A 20,906-nucleotide genomic window follows, 5' to 3' on the forward strand; every position below is an offset into this window, starting at 1 on the left:
ATTGCTAATGGTTTCAGTAGCAAGTTCATGCAGAACATAAACACCGGCATGAGGAAAAAATTTCCTATTAATTTCGAGTTAACAGTTAACTGCTGAATGTGCACAGTTAAAGCTTTCTCACTATTTCTCTACTGATAATGTACTCTCGATTATTTGGTTGTGAAGAATTCAAGGCAATAATTCAAATTGTATGTTTAAAAATGAAAAGCATAAAATTCTTTGAAAATGTTGGTCTGGAATACATCATGGAATGGTTTGAAGGCGATTCGACTTACCGTATTTTTCGCCGTATAAGACGCACTTTTTCTCCCCAAAATCAGGGGGGAAAAAGTGCCTGCGTCTTATACGGCAAATACAAAAGCCCACCATGGCCCTCCTGCAAAGTGGCCAGAGGTAGAAGTAAAGGAGTGGATCACATGTCACCAGCAAAATGGACTTTCTGTCTCAACAAAAATGATAATCTATGAGGCCAAACGCATTGCTGTGGAGAAAGGCATTCAGGATTTCACCGGATCACCATCGTGGTGCTATAGATTTATGAAGAGATCTGGCCTTTCTATGCGCACCAAAACCAGAATTGCACAAAAAATGCCAAAGGAATACTATCACACAAGTGTGTGAATGGGTTAAAAGGTCATCGGACTCCGTAAAGAAAGACATTGTTGTAAAATCATTCAAGAAGTGTGGCATTAGTAATGCCTTGGATGGAACAGAAGACAACGTCTTATTTGACACCAGTGAGGAAGAAAGTGATGACAATGACTGCGTGGATCTGTCCTTCCTCATTTCTGATAGCAGCGAAGAAGAGGAATTCTTGGGGTTAGAATAAAAACATGGCAGCCTTATTTTTGTTACTTTCACTGTTTGCTGACTGTTTATGAGAGTAAAGATAGCTCTTAGTATGTTACATGGTTGACATAAAATTTTTCTTAAACTGCTGTTAACTTTATAAAGTTGATATAAAATATTTTACTACAGAATTTGGTTCATAATCTTTTTTTCTAGATTTGCCTCCTTTAAAATTGGGTGCGTCTTATACGGCGAAAAATACGGTAACTGGGCTTTCAATGCTAGTCATGCAGGTATCATTTCAAATGTCACTAGAACAGAAGAAACAGAGAATGGTACTGAAAATACAAGCAAAGAAGATAATTACATTAATCCCAGCACAGCAATGACTTCTGTCAAAACTCTATTGGACTTCGTCAACCAAAGGGGTTCGAATATAATGATAAAATAGCACTTGCAGTCGACAGAAAAATGTGCAGTGAAATTTGACAAATATTTAAAAGTTCTCTAAATTAAGTAAAATTACTGATTTTTTAAAAGGCATAGTAAATGCTAGAAAACTGATAGTTTGGACTATAAATATTTTTCATTCATCTGTGACCTGCATCCCTGGCATTAGCCTAGACAGCTGAGAATAAACTGTACCTTTTGTCTGAAGTTAAAATACTTAGATGCCTAAATATTCTTTAATATGCAAAATTCAGTCTGCACACCTTTTGCAATGCCTGTAAATTTGAATACAGTGCAGTCGTATACATTGAAATGTTCAGGAAAATGACATCACAGTGCAAGCTCTCTATGCTAAAAACTGAGTAGCTTCTTAACATAAAATTACTAATTCAAGATTGGAATGAATGACAGCCTATATAGGAGCTTGTCTTATTTTGATTATCACACAATTTCAAAACTTAAAAGAGATCCCATGATATTATTGAACTATCGTTTCAACAGTACAATAAAAGCTTGACTATCCAGAAAGCTTGGGAAATGCCGAATTCTGGATAGTTAAGCTTTTATCAATGGGAAACATTTCACTTTAAAATTATAAAAACAATCATCCTCTTTGTTATCAACTTGAATATGAAAAGCCTGCATTTAAAATTTAATTAAAAAAAAACATGTCAGTCACAAAAGCCATCGTATTTCAAACAATACAAAATCCCATCAAACATGAAATTAGGTGCAGATACTGCCAATCATCCCTATACAAGTTAAACAGAGTATTCTTTACTCAGTTAGATAATAAAGAGATACTAATTACAGATATAGCATATGAAAACAAACTTCGTTGGATATGTGATACTTCTGCCTGTGCGCACACATAACGGATTGAACTGATTACGTAAGTTTTAACCGCACGCTCAATGATTTATGATTTAATCAGTGTTCTATTTTTAGTTTAGTTTATTTTTGAATGCCTTAGAAAATGGATGCGCAGTTTTTGATCTCTTGTAATAACCTCTCTTTTATAACTTGTGTACAAATTAAAGTTTTAAAAAGCTGAACCTGTGCGTATTTTTTGGATACACCAGAATGAAAAACCCGGTGATTCAGGCAAGTGCTAGTTTACTTACCTACTGCTGGAATGCTTTACGCATTGATTAATATTGTCTATTGAATTGACAAAATACATCACCATTATGTTTTTTTTTTTCTATGCCAGATCCTGTAACTTTGAAAACATTGCACATCATGCAATCCCAAATAATAATAATTTTTTCAAAATGCGAGAGAAAGAAGTAGAACTTATAGCCTTCTTGAAAAAAAAAAATTAAACCAGCTTATTGAGAATTAAATGAAGTAACATTAAACCGAAATGAACTACTTAAGATTGTGTTGCAACGTCATGCTTATCCAATATTAGGGCTAAAGCCCCATCTACATGAAGCGTTTTTCTTGGCTGACTTGATGCTGGTAGAGCAACAATTTTAAGGATCTGCGTATGCACCAAAAATCGGTCATGCTCTCTGCCACGATTTCAGAACTGGTGTTCACTGCTCACTAGCGTATGATAAAATCGGGAGTCTCTAGCCGATAAGATTGCTGTGAATGATCACATGCTTTTCTCCTCATTTTGGAATGAATAAATCAATATCTTTGGAAATATCGCTCCGTGTGGACAGGCGAGCTATCTCAGATATTGTCGGCCAGCTAAGTTGGCCAAGGATATCGCTACGTGTAGATGGGCCTTAAATGCAATCAATGTAAAGCTTTGGCTTTATGTTAACCCAATTAGTTTTTGATAAGTTGTTTTACTTTTAGTAATATACGAGGGCTAACAAGAAGTACATTACGTTTCCGTCTGTGTCCGCTAGGGGCGGGGCTAGCGCGGCCATCTTGGGGTCAGAGCATTGCACAGCTCAGTCTGCATCTAGCCGTGCTAGTGAGAGGTTCGTGCTGTGCTCCGTTCAGATACTGTGACGGTTTGAAATGTCTGCGTTAATTGAAAATCCCACGAGCTGCGAGGTGCGCTCAGTAATAAGGTTTCTGACTGCAAAAAAACTGTAAACCGATAGAAATCTATCGGCAGCTTCGTGAAGTGTATGGGGACAACATTATCACTGAATGTGGAGTGCATCAGTGGGTCATAAGATTTCAAAATGGCCGAACCAATGTTCACGACGAAGATCGAAGTGGGAGACCCAGCATAGTGACCGCCGAACTTCTCGAAAAAGTCGATGCTAAAGTCCGTGAAAATCGAAATTTCACAATAACGGAACTTTCTTTGAGTTTTCCACAAATTTCGCGAAGTTTGTTGCACGAAATCATCAGCGAAAAGCTTGGTTACCACAAGTTTTGTGCAAGATGGAAGGCAAGAAGAGGTAACGAAGTGGTTGAAGGCGCAGGCGGCCGAATTTTTCGACGAAGGAATTTCCAAGCTCGTACATCGCTACGATAAATGCCTTAATTTGTATGGTGACTATGTAGAAAAGTAGTATTTGAGTGTGGCTTTCATCTGTATATAATAAAATTTGTTTCCTATACTTTGTTTATTTTTTTATTCCAAAACGTAATCTACTTTCTGGATAGCCCTCGTATATATATATATATATACAGTCAAAAGTCGTTAATTCGGACACCCATAATCCGGAATGATCTATAATCCAGACCTCAAAGCTACAAACCTTCTGCGCATGCATCACGTTTACGCGTGCGCGTAAGACTTTACAGCTGCGAATATGCGTGTGCGAATGCGCATAATACATTTACGCATGCGCGTTTAATGTATAACGGACGGAGCTAAGTTAAAATTATCTAATTATCTATTTCAGTTAATGTTGCAGATTGCGTTGTTCCTTAATCTTCTAATTTGATCCGGCTTATTATTTTTGCAGACTGTTAGAGCAATTTTATAAATGTAAGGTTGAACTTTCGATTATGCCAAATAGAATTACCGATATATATTTACTAATATGTAAAGGATCTACAAAGAGAAAGTATGTTTCGATGTCCATTAAACAAAAAGTGGAATTGCTGCAAAAAATGGATAATGGCATATCCTTTGTTTCTCTAAAAATTTCGAAATCTGTTTATCAATTTCACACTGCTCTGCGGCGGGAGGGGGGGGGAACGCCGCGGCGCGCAATGAATTGGAGGTTGATCTGTCAGCACTATTCTTATCTTCAGGGCAGATGTTTTTATTTTATTTGGCTTATAATTCCTTACTAAATGTTGTATTTCATCTCGATGTACTCCATCTTTGATATGATTTAAATCAAGTTCCTATTCATTATAATTCGCTTCCGATAGTGAAGAAAGTGACACGGTTATTGAAAAGGAAAAAATTTCGTTTGACAAATTAGTCGGTATTCTCAACACAGCAAATATACGACTTGAACAGCGGAACTTTGTAACTAAACAAGAAATTATGTCTGTTTAGTAGAATTAAAGAGAAAGTATTATCACATGAAACGAAGCAACTTAAACAACAGCTAAACAAGAGCTATCTGTTCCTTCAAACTTCTGCTGAAATGACTGGCTCAAGTCTGGCGAGTTCACCACCAATTTTCATGGTCGACAGAATTTCATAATCGAATATGATGCTTTACTTCTGCATTCGTATCTGGAATGCTCTTTTTCTTTCAGCGTCTCATATAATTTAAAAGCAGGTATTTTTGAGTTGATAAAAATAAAAGAACTCTTTTTATAATTTTATACCAGAAATTTTTTCTTCCATTCATTTGGCTTTTCTACCAGGAATTGCATTTATTAGGCTGGAATTTTCACATATCTGTAATTCATCATTGCTTGAGCTTTCTGGACAGTTGAAATTTTACTGTATTAAGTTTTACGGAGGGGAGTTGCAATTTTTATACAGTTCTGAATTTATTCCAGTTATTTGAGCTTTCTAGCTAGTTGAGTGCTGGAAAGTTGGGCATTTACTGCGCTTGTATGGATACAAAAAGATGATCATTGTGGAGTATGTGTCCAAAATAGAATTAAATCTTGTCATTATCTGAGAGAAATAATTAGAAGTATAAGCCAGGAGACCCTAACTCAGCTGAATTGCATTCTCATGCGTATTCCATTAGGATTCTGCTGAAATCTGAGTGAGTGCAATGTCTTGTGATAAAAAAAATAGGAGAATGATCAAAAACAAAACAGACAGTTAATGAAGAAGATATTTTCAAAGAAGAAAATGTCTTCTTTCCACTGTAAAACAAAAATTACACCTTAGGTATTTTTCAAGATACTAGAATGCTCAATAATGAATAAGAATGATCTTCCGGATGTTTTGCTTTATAAGAAATTACCAACAAAAGAAAAGAAAATTAAAGGAAAATCTGGCAGTCGAAGAAATAGCAGAAAAGTTATTGTTGAAAATCATTCAGTTGGAGTCACTTAAGGAAAACACTGACCTCATAGGAGTTCACATATTTCTTGATAAAGATGGCATACTTAGAATAAAGATGAAGATCTTTAGAAGAGATGATGAAGAAAATTTCTCATGCTCTACAGTTTTACCATTGAAACATGATATTAGATTGATCTTTGAACATCACAGTCCTCCCATGCTGGAGTACACTGCATTCTTATGAATGTTTGAGAGAAACTTTAAGTTTGGAGAAAAAGAAAAACTGTCATTAGAGTGTTATTAAAGTGCATTTCATTGCAGAAATTATGAAGCTTAAGGAATATTTACTATATCTATGACCCTTCCTGAAGATAGAATTCAAGATGTTTTAGTTTTTAAAGTTATCAGAATCACTGCAGCTGGTACGTTATATTTAAAGAAAGGGATGAAAAGAAACCTAACCAAAAGTTTATCTACCAGTGATTTTCATTTGGGATGTGGAAGGTTTACTCCAAAAAGAGGTCATTAAAAATTTTTTTGATAATTAAGACTAATTTTGTTGGAGCCCAAAATCTTTTGAGATCTATCAATTGGAATCAAATCTGTTGTAACACATATACTATGAGAATCCAATGGAAATTCAATCCCCCAATTGTAGCTCAGTGGGGAGGTGAAAAAATTGTTTAAAAGAGGTTTTCCCGAAGATATGCTGATTTTGCTTTGCAATATGGAAACTATTATCAAAGCCTCACCTCTTACATAACTGCCACAAGATGCTGATGATCATTAACTATTAATGTCTTCAGCATTTATTTAAAAAATGCAGAGAATTAGACTTCCTGATTTAGACAAGACAAAGTTAACTTATCACAGAGACAGAGATGTCATTGAAGACTAAGACAACAATTTAAAAAATGATTTTGCAATGAATACTTTAGTCTTTAGTGCAACAACCACTTAAATATTCTTACATGATATGTCTTGAAAATTTAGTTTTTGAAGAAAATAATAACAAAAAGTGAACTGATTTGCCTGTGGGTTAACCTGTATAAACGTATTTTGGCCATAATGATCAAATTTGAGTTGTAAAATTAAGACTAAAATTACGACTGCCTCATGTGAACTAACCAGATGTGTGCAATGAGTTTTTTCATTGGAATTGTGCATTAAAAACTATTTCTCCTAATTAGCAAAAAAAATTAAAATTTCAGTCCTCATGCGACTACCAGCTAGGGAAGGAAAATTATTAAAGTGAACTCTAAGTCACTTTACACTTTTTTCATAAGCATATTTATATAATCTGTTTTGAAATATTATGATGCTGTATATTTTTTAATTCTATACTGTCTATTTTAGTACTACGAGAAAATTTTTTGTATCTGTCATTTAGCATTTAATATAGCATGAAAATTTACTAAGCATAATTTACAGTGTATACATTATTCTTAACGTTTGATACATTGTAGAATATTTCAGACTGCACAGAAATTCAAGATTGAATGAAGAACTGAAACTAAGGAACACCTAAATTCCACAATACTACTGTAACTGCCAAAATTACCCTTACCTCCCAACAGATATTCCCAGCAGTAGTTAACATGGAAACATCGAATTTTCTTATCAGGAGCACCATAAAAGTGTTTATATATTATCACCATAAAAATCACTTAAGTACTTTCATTTTATACCTAAATTAACTGAATATATACTGGCTGCCATACACACACTAGAGAAGAATGCATTATCATCTACTTCCTTCATTAGTTGTTAAGTCAGATTATTACACAGAACGGAAGCGAATAGATCATAACACTAATTACTAAATTATTACAGCATACTACAAATTATGGACAACAGTGTTGCAAAGATATATATTATAAAAGGTCTACAGAAAAATTCTGTCTCCACAGGAAGTGAAAGAACATAATGCATTTTCATACATTTAATACCATCTATTGTACAATATAATTTCCACTGTTACTTATCATCTCTTGCCATCATGATCGTAGTTTGTAGATACCATTTTTGAAAAATGTCTGGTCTTTAGATACAAAGAACTCAAGTAGTGGTTGGCTGAATATGGAACATCTGCTTCACTTTTGAATTTTTTCACTTAAAAATTGCAAAGACAGAAAGTGATAATCAGAGTGTTCTAGGTCTCAGAAGTATGGTAGATGCAGAAGAATTTCTCAGCCTAGCTCTGCCATTTTCTGATAAGTCACCAAAGCAACATATGTTCTGGCAATATCATGATGCAATATAAGCTTCCTACTGTTGCTAGTCTCTTTTCTTTGACTGCTTTGTTTAAATCATTCATATGCTGACAGTATCTCCCTTAATTGGGCTTTTCCTTAGGTTACAAATGCTCATAATGTACTGGGTCTTAGACATCCCACCATATACGCAGCATTCTCTTATTCAGATGCAAGATCAGTTTACAGATGGGGCCAGGCTGTCCAGATACACAGTATACTCTTTTCCTAACAATGTTTTCGTAGGTAATCCCCTTTTCATCCGCAGTTATCATTTAGTCCAAAAGTGTTTGTTTTTATTGCAAGCAAGCAGATACGTGCACATAATGATTCGATCATACAAATTGTTCTCACTTAGCTCATGAGGCACCCATCTGAAATATTTATAGACCAATCCCAGTTTCTGAGTAATGTCCCAAAATGGTTTATTGAGCTGAATTAAGCTTTTCTGCAATCCCTAACGTTGTCAAAAAAAGGGTCCTGCTCCATCATAATCTAGATAACATCATCACTAATCAAAGATGGCTGCCCAGAGCCAAGTTGGTCATTAGGGTCGAAATCACCTGCTTCAAATTTTTTTAACCATCTCCTCCTGCATGTTCCATCTAAAAGTGCATCTCCATCAAAAACTGTCACTACATTTTGATACACTTCTATAATATTTCTTGTTGGAATTCCTACAAAATATAGTGTCATAAATAAACTTGAATGGTACACATGTTTACATGGATCGCGTCTCACTTAATGATATGAAATACTTTTGTTTCAGTTAATTTAGAAGAGCAGATGTTTATAAACACGGTGATAAAAAGAAACAGTCCTATATATCTCAAATGAACACCTGCATGCATGTTGAAACTTGAAATAATATTATTGGATAGAACTTCTCCGGTAGACCTCGTAATTAGTACAACCCTTGTACTGAGTACGATTTACTACTTGTAAGACCTTCCAATGAGTTGTAAGACCTTGATTATTTTGGAAAACTCTGCAAATGCTCATTACAAATAAGGGAAGTTTCTCATAATCTAAGTTTTTTATTCATTGAAAACTGCTCAAGTTATATCCTACTTTCTTAGTGCAACACTATATTTATTATGCAGTATAAATGCTGCATAATAAATATAGTGAATTAATTGAAATAATTTATGGAAAAGTAAAATGCAACTTAAATTTGGAGAAAGTTATTTGAATAGAACATACTAATTATTACCATTGATGCATTGTACTTTTGCAAACATGATTCAATAAAAGCTTCTCCTTTGTTCATTCGTAGAAAATCACAGTTGCAGAACCATCGGGCATGCTCAACCCAAGGATCATCACCAATTTCCCAATTGCAGAGTCCTCCATTGCAATGGAAACACTTAACATGATCACTTATTCCTGAAATTTTAAATAAAAATTTAAAGGTATATAAAGTTATGACACTGATATTTAGAAATATTACACACACACATTCGGCAACAGCCCATTTTGCAACTTTATTAATTAAAAATCAGAAGCAATCATTATCTTCATTAACCTTTATGTATACTTTTCTAATCGGACAAAAACTACTTAGTAAGAAGTTTAGGATTCTACCACAAATGCTCAAATTTGTCCATACCTTTTTTTTCATTAAGTCCTTGACTATTTTAGAGTACAATTTAACAGTAATTTTGAGCTTTACACACTCTCATTAATATTTATAGCTAGACTGGATATTTTCAATTTTTAGCAATAAATTTCAAAAACAATAATTCAAAATTAGAGCTTCAGGGAGAGCAGAGATTAATACATAACGGTGGCATGTTCTGTATTTCAACAGGCATGCAATTACACCCATTTTAATGGCTGAGGAATAAGAGAAAAGGAGAGAGGGGAAAATGCATTCTTTAATGTGTGAAAAGTGAATAAAAGAAAGCAACTTTACACAGGCTGTGAAAAAGAATACAGATTAGCAGTTTTTCAATAACTTGTTCTATCTATGTTCATTTAAAATTGCAAAATGGCAATAAATGAAAAATTCGAATTGTGCATATTTGATTATCTTCAATTTTTCAGTCTTTGCACTTTCGGTTCTCAGATCGATTTTTTGACTTGATAGAATGGTAATTACATATTATCCCAACAACCATAAACATTGGCTGAGATTCTGTAAAAGTTATGCTTATTGTTTCTGCAGAATTCTCAAGGAACTGATGCCTGTTGTTATATATGTAACTGTATCTATTATTATCTTTAATCATAACTGTAATATAGAATAGTGGATGAGCAATGTATAATAAACGGTGTTTGTGTACATCTTGGTAATCATCACTGAGCACATACCCAACATATATATAAAAAACAACACATGGTGCAGTCGACCGTAGATTAAAAAAGAAAATCTCTTTGGAAGAAATGGAAACAAAAATTCCAAATTTATATGTTAGCGTCTCGTAGTATTACTAAATCACTTGAAATAAAAGTAGCTATTTTATTGCATATTATAGGTGAAGACACACTTGAAAAGTTTAGTACAGTCAAAAGTCATTAATTCGGACACCCATAATCCGGAATGATCTATAATCTGGACCTCAAAGCTAAAAACTTTCTGCGCATGCGCCGCGTTGACACACGCGCATAGGCGTTTACGACTGCGCATGTGCGTGTGCGCAAGCGCAGAATACGTTTTCGCGTGCGCGTTTTATGTATAACGGATGGTATAAGCTAAAATTATCTAATTATCTATTTCAGTTAATGTTGATGATTGCGTTGTTCCTTAATCTTCGAATTGTATCCGGCTTATTATTTTTTGCAGACTGTAAGAGCAATATTATAAAAGTAAACTTGAACTTTCGATTATGTCAAATAGAATTTCCGATTCTGGAGCTCCCAAAGGATCGTACAAAACGAAAGTATGTTTCGATGACCATCAAACAAAAAGTGGAATTGCTGCAAAAAATGGATAAAGACATGAAGAATGTGACAGAGAGGTTAGTGCAAACGAAAAAATTTCGATTGACAAGTTAGTCAGTATTCTCGGCACAGCAATTAACGGGACTTGAACAGCGGAACTTTGTAACTGAACAAGAAATTATGTCTGTTTATAGAATTAAAGAGAAAGCATTATCACATAAAACAAAGCAACCTAAACAACTTACATTGAAAGAAATGTTTAATAAAATAAACAAATAAATATTAAGCTTTTTTCTTGTAAATTTTGATACCCTTTAGATCATAATTTTTTTTCATTTCATAAATTACGGTTTCATATTTTTAATTTTAGAATTTCTGCATGCCATCTTACGAGATTTAAACTGATGATCTATAATCCGGAAAAATCGATAATCCGGAATCGCCGAAGTCCCGACGAGTCCGGATTAACGACTTTTGACTGTACTTTTAATTTAAGTGAAGAAGATGAGAAGGATGTTGACAAAGTAATTGAAGCTCTCGAAAATTTTTGCGTACCGAAAGCAAACAAAAGTGTTGATAGACATATACTTTTCTGTTGAACACAACATGTAGGTGAATCGGTTGATGATTTCTTAACCGATTTAGAGAAATTAAGTAGCAACTGTGGATTTGGAGAATTAAAAGATACTTTAATAAGAGATAGAATAGTAAGTGAAATTCTAAATGAAAATCTCAAAGATAGATTATTAAGGGAAGATCAGTTAACATTGGAGAAATGTATTAAAATGTGTAAAGCTTCTGAATTAGCAGAACTTCAGCTGAAAACTTTAACTGAAAAAAATAAAATAGAAGCGATCAAATGTAATAAATTTCCACCTTCAAAGGAAAAAAGTCAGCCTTGTAAAAAAAACTATCATGTAAAACAAAAACAACAAAGTACAAATTCTTCTTCAAACTATCAAGGAAATAAGTACAATAATCCAAAACCATGTAGAAAATGTGGAACTTTTCATAAGTTATACAATTGTCCTGCTTATAATAAGATTTGCTTGTACTGTAAAAAGAAAAATCACTTTTCTAAAATGTGCACTTACAAAAATGTTAATGTTGTACAGAATAATTTACAGCATGCATTACATAATAATGGTAATGAATATATTTTAGGGTCAGTACAAGAGATACAAATCCATTTTCTAAAAATAGAACAGAATGGTTTGAAAAACTAAAAGTAAACACATATCTAAATATTTATTTGTTAAGTTGGATACAGGAGCTCAGTATAATGTGCTACCATTGCCTAAATTTAAACAATTAAATTTAAGAGATAAATGTTTGATTAAATCAAAAGTTACTTTAAATAATTACAATGGTACTACAATTGATGTAGTTGGAAAATGTAAATTATTATGTGAAACATCAAAAGGGAACAAGGATGAAGTAGAATTTCAAGTCGTAGCATGTGATAAAACTGTTCCAGCTATTTTAGGTTTACCTACATTGCAAAAATTATATTATGTGAAACATCAAAAGGGAACAAGGATGAAGTAGAATTTCAAGTCGTAGCATGTGATAAAACTGTTTCAGCTATTTTAGGTTTACCTACATTGCAAAAATTAAACCTAATACAAAGGATTTGTACAGTAAATCCTGATTCCAATGAAAAGTCACCAGAATCTTTAAAAGGGTATCAAGATTTGTTTAAAGGAATTGGGAATTTAACTGGATATACATATTATATTAAATTAAAACCAGGAGCTGTTGGTAAAATAGAAACCTGTAGGAAAATTCCACTTAGCTTATCAAATCCATTAAAAAAGGAATTAGGAAGAATGGAAAAAGATGGTATTATAAAGAAAGTTAACCAACCAACAGAATTCGTGAATTCATTAGTGGTAGTAAGGAAAAAGGATGGTAATTTAAGAGTGTGTTTAGATCCTCAGCACCTTAACCAAAATATACTGAGAGAACATTATCACATACCAACCTTTGAAGAAATTTCATCTCAAATGACAAATGCAAAGGCCTTTAATATTTTAGACGCAAACAAAGCATTTTGGCAAATTAAACTGTCAGATTCAAGTTGCGAATTTACTACATTTAACACTCCGTTTGGTAGATTTTGTTTTTTGAGGTTGCCATACGGACTGAGTTCATCACCAGAAGTTTTTCTGAAATTTTTAGTGATTTAGAAGGAGTTCAAATATATATAGATCACTTATTTGTTAGGGGTAAAGATAAAAAAGAACATGATTTAAGATTAAAGAAGTTGTTGGACAGAGCCAGAGAAAAGAATGTTAAATTTAATTTAAATAAATGTAAATTTGGGTTGAATGAAGTGAAATATATGGGACATATATTTTCTAAAGATGGTTTAAAACCAGATGAAGACAAAATTAAGGCTATTCTAGATATAAAAACCAGCAAAAAATGTGAAAGAATTAGAAACTTTCCTAGGAATGATTACATATGTTTCTAGATTTATACCTATTGTATCAGAATTGACATCATGTTTAAGAGATTTGTTGAAAAAACAAGTCATCTGGAACTGGAATGCAACACATGAAAAAGCATTTAGAAGACTAAAAGATGTCTTAGTAAATAAACCAGTTTTACAATATAAAGATGCCAGTAGTTTTATCTGTAGATGCATCTCAAGAAGGACTAGGAGCAGTCTTACTTCAGAATAATCTACCAGTAGCATATGCATCTAAGGCATTAACAGATACACAGAAGAATTATGCTCAAATTGAAAAGGAAACTTTAGCTTTTGTATTCGCGTATGAGAAATTTCACCAGTATATATTTGGAAAATATATTACTGTTGAAAGTGACCATAAACCACTGGAATCAATTTTCAAAAAGCCATTAAATAAATGCCCTGTAAGACTACAAAGAATGCGTATAAGATTACAGCTATATTAGTTTGAGATAAAATACAAACCAGGAAAAGAACTTTTTATAGCGGATGCATTATCAAGATCATTCACTGATAAAGGATCTTTCTTTGAAGGAGACATAGAAGCTCATGTTGGATTGGTTGTAACCAACGTCTAATAGTAAAATGGAAGTTTTTCAAATGGAAACAGAAAAAGATGAAGAACTACAAGTTTTAAGAAAATTAATTAAAACTGGATGGCCAGATGAAAAATGTATGGTTCCAGAACTGGCAAAACCATATTTTAACTTCACAGAAGAACTATCAGAAGCAAATGGATTAATATTTAAAAATTCCTGTGTTGTTGTACCAAGAAGTTTACGAAAAAATATGTTAAGCAGAATTCATTATGGTTATTTAGGAATAGTAAAATGCAAGATCAAAGCAAGAGAAATATTATATTGGCCAGGAATGTCGAAAGAAATTGAAGATTTGGTACTGAATTGTCAAACAAGTTTAAGTTTACAAAAAGCTAATACTAAAAAACCAATGATATCTAAAGAAATACCTAATGGTCCATGGGAAGTATTAGGAACAGACCACTTTTACTTTCAAGGAAGGGATTATCTAATAGTTATAGATTGTTTTAGCAAATATGTTGAAATTGGACATTTGGAAGATTTGTCAAGTGTAGCAGTGATAACGCAATTGAAATCAATTTTTGCAAGACATGGTATTCCGAAAATAGTATATTCGGATAATGGTCCACAATATAAATGCAGAAAATTTAAAGACTTTGCAAGAAGATGGAATTTTGAAACCAGAACTTCAAGTTCAAATTACCCACAATCTAATGGAATGATTGAAAGACATATTCAAACTTTCAAGCGAATGTTAGAAAAAGCTGTTGTTGACAATAAGGATCCATATTTAGTATTACTGGAATATCGTAACTCTCCTATTTCAGATGAAATGAAGTCACCTTCAAAATTGATGTTTGAAAGAAAAGTAAATGGACTGATGCCTATAAAAGAGAATTTTGTCCAAGCTAAACGATATGAAGACTATAAACAACATTTACTGAAGAGACAAACCTTACAAAAAGTAATTATGATAGGAATGCAAGACCGTTAAAACCACTAAAAATAGGAGATCATGTTTACATAAAAGAGAAAGGGGAAAAAACTAAATGAAAGAGGGAAAGTTAGAGAAGAAGCAGAAAAACCACGTTCATATAGGATTATAAGAAGAGATGAAAGAATTGTAGAAAGGAACAGAAGAGACCTTCTTAAAGGAAATAATCAGAAAGAGTTTACAATAAAAACAACTATGAGAATGAAGTTATAGATGAACCCGAGATACCTGAGAATAGCAATAGCACTACAAATTTAGATGTGCCTGTAAGTCCTTCAAAACCTAACAGAAGTTAGTGAAAGAGGTATAGTATCATCAAATTTTTCAAATGGACATAACTACATTACTCGATCTGGTAGGACTGTTAAGAAACCTTATTATTTAAAAGAATATGTTTAATTTTACTGTTATTATTATTTTTGATAAAAAAGGGAGATGTTATATATGTAATTGTAACTGTATCTATTATTATCTTTAATCACAACTGTAATATAGAATAGTGGATGAGCAATGTATAATAAACGATGTTTGCATACATCTTGGTAATCATCACTGAGCACATACCCAATATATATAAAAAACAACACACTTGTTTATTTAACAAACAATCAATATTTGACCCACTTTGTGAAAAAGCTATCATCGTTTTCTGCTGCTTTGTTTGTTAGATTTCTCTCATTTTACAGAAAGCTCTGTTTAGAACACTATCAGTATAAACTTCCTGTAAGTAATTGTTCCAATTCATTAGTGATTTGTTGGCCATACTAAAGTGATCATATCATGTTCACTAATACACACTTTTCTATGGCAGAATCCCATAACTTTGAAAATAATCCACTGCTTACTGTTCTGAAAATGAAGAACTGGGCACTTACATATTATTCCACACTAACCATGAACATTTGCAGAGATCCAGACAAAGTTGCCCTAATTGTTCCAGCAGAATTCTGAAGTAACTGTTCATAAATTATCAGTGTTTGAATTGCTTTGTTTTTGCACTTTAGAAAAGGCTTCATTAAATTCTTCTATTTTTTTAATACTACCTGCTTTCATTGAATACTACCTGCAATTTTACCAGAAGCTCTGTTTAGAAAGCTGTAAATGCAAACTTCCAGTAGATGATTGTTCCAATCTATTTCTATTTTGTCAGCCATATGCAGATGACCATACTGTGTTCATTAAACACACTTTTTTTTAATGGTGAGATTCCATAATTTTGAAAAAAAAAATCAGTGCTTGCTATTCTCAAAATGGCAGGTCCCAAATTTGAATCATTTTATCAAAATGCAAGAGGAAAAAAATTCACCAATTACAGCTACTTTACAACTTTGTTCATAAGAACAAAACATGGCTTATCAAGAATTAATCAGGATTGCATCAAATGAAAGTCCAGATGTTTATAAGTATCTTATGAGACCATGTTTAACCACAGTTGCCGCTCAATTGTGTTGCTCAGCAAGGTTCACAGTTTACAGGATAATACCATTATGTGCATACGGGTTCGTAATAGATTGAATGCACACAGGTCTGACGATAGGTTAATAAACTTTATTTTATCAAAGGAAACACTTCAGAGTTCCAGAACTTTCCACAAACGTAATGGTACAGTCGTTCGAGCGCAAGCAGTAATTACACCTTTAAACTACTAGGAATGTTAAACACCACAGAATGCAAAGTGCATTCAAAAGGCAAAGTCCTCCAAATTCGCACAGAGCTAACAACTAGAACTACTGAAAGCAGATGATCTCTCTGGTCTTATACAGTTTTTATTGGTTTAATAATAGTTTTAAGAGATTAGAAAGATGAATTAGAAAGATAAGAAGAGTGAAGGAAAAAGAGTTAGATTTAAGCCGTCCAATGGTTATAGTGATTAGTGACTCTGACTGCCATACTGATGGCCCTGGGTTCGAATCCTAGAGAAGGCATGAATTTTGTAAACGTACAGTATCTGTGTGGCATGGGGCCACTCTAAATATGTGGTGAGCCGAAAGTCCTCTCGAGAGGTTTGTGGAACAGGAAGAGTGATGGGAGACCTTCAAATATGTCCCCTAGAGTGTTCTCCATCAAAATTTGGGGGTCGAACTGAGAGAAGTCCACCTGTATGATACTCAAGCTCTTTCCAATGACAGGCACAATCTTGCTCTTCTTGGCACATGTATTATGTGGGCTTGTTCTGCTGTTACTGTCAGACAAGTGAAATAACTCATAACAACAGAGTTAGAATTAAAACGTTGCGGCTTTGTCACTATATGCTCGTATGTCAGGCCTCATGACTGGGATAAGGCGAGAGAAATATTCTCATCAGTATAATCAGTAAATTTAGTTTTCCAGTTGAAAGGTGGTTACACTTCAATATTTTGATTTTTCTTTTATGTTGATACTTCTGATATATACTTTCCCTCAGTCCATCACTCGACCTCTCTGTGGGTCCTCCCTAAACATAGAGAGGGAATGCATAGATCAGCTTCCCTACTTATGTGGCTAATCGGGGGCCCCTTTTCCAGTTGGTCACTCACTCTGCCCATATGTTAGGAATAAGCAGTATGGGGGAGATAAGCTTCACAGGATTAGAACTACCATTTCCATTGTGGTCTGTTCACGATCAGCAGGGACTGTAAGGGTCCTGTCAAGTCTTGACTCGGACTGTGTGTATTGCTATATGTTAAATAATCAAAGCACCATCCTCTGGGGTTTGGCCCCTTTGGAAGACTTATGGGAGATTGCATTACTCATGTATGCGCTACTCAGTGGCCTGGGTCTCAGCCTTCTCTCTATGATCTAGGATCAATCAGTAACTAGATGGTTAGCTGGATGCACAACTGTGCAGTTCCTGTTGCTTAAGATGGAGACAAATTAATGTATGGCTTATAAAACTTGTTTATTTGTGTTTGTTGTTATATTTGCATTACATCAATATCTATCATTTCGAACTGTGCATAATTTGAGTGTTCATTTCTTAAGAAAACTCATCTCGTTGAATTAAACTTGCAAATAAAATTATAATGGTGACTTTAGTTAAGATATTTAACTTCAAGTCATGTCTTTCACAATGGCTTAAAGAAAAATGAAAAAAGAAGGGCACATTTTTCAAGCTAAATGGAAAATTATATACTTTAGTGGTATTCTGCACAACAAAATTTTATGTTTAATTTGTAACACAGAAACATCAGTTCAAAAAGGATACAGTTTATGTAACTATTGTGTCACTCCTATAAATTAATTAGGAAAGTTGAAAAGCGAACTGAGGGAAGAAGTTTACAGTTTCTGAAATGTAGATTGACGATATTTTTTTTTTAAATACTGAAATCAATAAATTTAGTGAAGCAATAGTTCACTCAAGTGTTGCTTTCACGTTCATCACCATGAAGCAACTGAATCCTTAAAGACTGCTTGGTTCAGTTTATTGACTTGTCCCAACAAACAACAATTATTTAAAAATATCAGTTGTTCAGCCAGTATGGTAGTGGAACTTATTAACGAAATTGCTAGTGATTTACTGCACCGATTAAATGAAAAAAATTACATTTTGCAGCATTCTCAATAGTAACTGATCAGTACTGACATCATATATATAAAACAGCTTGTCATATTTGTAAGGAGTATTCCTGATGATTTTGAAGCAAATGATAAATTATTGGAAATAATTCTTATAAAACAAAAACCTGGTATACAGAATATCTTTTCTGAAATAAAAACTGTGATCGAAAAATATAAAATTAAATTTGAATAAAATGTTTGTATTTGCAAGTGATGGCATATCATGGAGAAAAATGAAAACAGGGTTCATAGCCACATTTTAGTTAAAAAAAAAATAAGCACCTATAAGCACTTTTCAAGCACATTTTAAGGAAAAAATAAGTACATGTCTAATTACATTATACACAACTGCCATAACCTTAAAAGAAAAATTAGACTTGTAATTTAAAATATGAGCAATGCAATATTTATTAAGAGAATGAGCATTACCTCAACAATGGAAAACAATTAACTTTTTTTTTAATTTTAAATGACAGTTCAATTTACAGAATTAGTTTCCAATGAGAGAAAAAAAAAAACTATGCAGAACTAAACTATATTACAAAATTTAATGATGATATTTCAGTTGAAAACATAGAAAATAAATAATAATAAGCCATACTAATTGTATTCGTTTGGCACCTAATAATAAATACAATTTATTTTTCCACTCATATTAATATTTAAATAATTTAACTTAAATCAAAATTCTGAACATTTTCTAAATTTTCATTGTATAACAGTTTTTCCCTTAACATATATCCCAAACAAAGTAATTTAAGTAAATAAGAGGCACATTTCTGAAATCAGAAGACGGGAAATTGCTTCATGCAGTCATCCTTTAACAGTAAAAGCTTAACTAACCCGCATACTCGGGAATTCCCGAATATTCCGGATAGTAACTGGAAAAAGAGAAGTGGGGGGAGATTGTAGCCGTTCTTTAGATTTAAATTTAGGCTAAATAAATGATTTTGACATTTCGATATGTGCATCATATAAAAACCAACGGAACTGAGAAATATTCTGCTTAGAAAGCACTGTAAAACTCTTTCAAGTGTTCATAAACAAATCTCAGCCTGAACATCAAAATTAATTATCAATGCAAAATACTGCAAACGTTATTGCACAATACGTGCGGCTTAATTCTTCCATATGTGATGTTACACAATCGGAATCAACACCTGCCGGTATGGTATTCGGAGAAAAAAGAACTAAATAAAGGAAAAGAAAGAGACTTACTAATCTGGGGTGTTTCCGATTCTAATTTTTAACAGACTGTATTAAATTTCCGGAATAGACTCAATCTTCGCTTGGGTTGGGTAGACCGCAAAAACTTTTAGTCCTATTCAATCCAGATTAGACAGTGACAAAAAAAAGTCCGCTGCTTCAATATTAGAGATTTTGCGGAGAAACTCCCAACCTCCGTACTGTATAATGTATTGGAAAAGAAAATGAAATTATTTTGACTATTCAATTACTTTCCTTTTATTTAAGCCATTCCGAATATTATTCCTTAGAAAGCTAATCTGTGTAAAAACACACCCATTTTTGGAAGTTTATCTATACTTCAGCAGTTACTGCAACTATATTATTATAAATATTCATACATATGCTCATAATATAAGTATAACGATCATCATAAACACGAATATGAACTGACTACGCGGAACGAGAATGCAAATTATTAAAATCTTGATAGAAATTCAAACGTGTGTAGTATTTGGGTGGGAGAAGAATACCGAATGTACCGGACTTTTCTACGGTTTTCGCAATTCTTTGACCAATAGAACGACGTGCACCTGTCTGTACTCTGGCACACATCATAGGTTACGTTAATGCAGAGAAAGGGGGAAAAAGCAATTTTCGGGAGTATGATTCACCATCTGACATTACATATAAGGAAGAAAAGTTGTTTATTTAGTTTCGGCTTTGGTACGGGGAAAAAATGCGCGTTCATTAAAAACAAAGGATTAAAAAAAAAGCACTAAAAGCAAGAAATAAGCACTAAAAACAAAAAATAAGGGTTTTAAAGAAAAAGTAAGCATCTATAAGGGCCTTTATATTTTATTTTCAAATATAAGGACTTATAAGCAGTTGTAAGGACCGCTACGAACCCTGTGAAAACTAAGAAATATAGTAAAAGAAAAACTTCAGAATAATTGTGCTATGCATGTCATTATTCATAAAGGAGCACTTACGCTAATAGTTTGCAGATGGGTAATGTTATAGAAACAATAAACTTTACCTACAAATGAGTTCTGAACGGTCAGGAATTTGTTGCACTGCTTGAAGAAATTAAAAGTGAGTACAGAGAAATACTTGATTATAACTAGGTGAGGCTGATGAGGTGTATTAAAATGATCTCTTGATTTAATAAATGAAATCAAAATTTTCAGGACACAAATAAATAAAATCCATTGACAAGCTTTATAATGGTGTAGAGGTAACAGATTTAGCATTTCTTGATGATTTAAATGAACAGTTTAAATATTTTCAGTACCGTTCTGTTATCAGGACCGGATTCAGAAATGTATGTATGTAAGCATATATGTATGGATGTATGTGTTTATGTTTGCATGTACATATACGGATGTGTGTGTGTACATTACATACATATATACATTTCTGAATCCGGTCCTGATAACAGAACAATACCATATTC

The 20,906-nt window shown here is 33.1% G+C and overlaps 1 protein-coding gene across 2 annotated transcripts in view; it reads right to left on the reverse strand.

Moving 5' to 3' along the window:
* Nucleotides 1-20,906, reverse strand: part of LOC118188688 (putative inhibitor of apoptosis) — an 82,748-nt gene that overhangs the window by 43,410 nt on the left and 18,432 nt on the right. For both annotated transcript variants that reach the window (XM_035359184.1, XM_035359185.2), the window contains one exon: nucleotides 9,050-9,222. In XM_035359184.1, coding sequence (XP_035215075.1) covers nucleotides 9,050-9,222 — 173 coding nt within the window. The remainder of the gene's footprint in view (nucleotides 1-9,049; nucleotides 9,223-20,906) is intronic.

The sequence above is a fragment of the Stegodyphus dumicola genome, chromosome X1 (assembly GCF_044657685.1).
Source record: "Stegodyphus dumicola isolate Sdum_Otavi_A_Nest chromosome X1, ASM4465768v1".
In the NCBI taxonomy this organism is placed as follows: Eukaryota; Metazoa; Arthropoda; class Arachnida; order Araneae; family Eresidae; genus Stegodyphus; species Stegodyphus dumicola.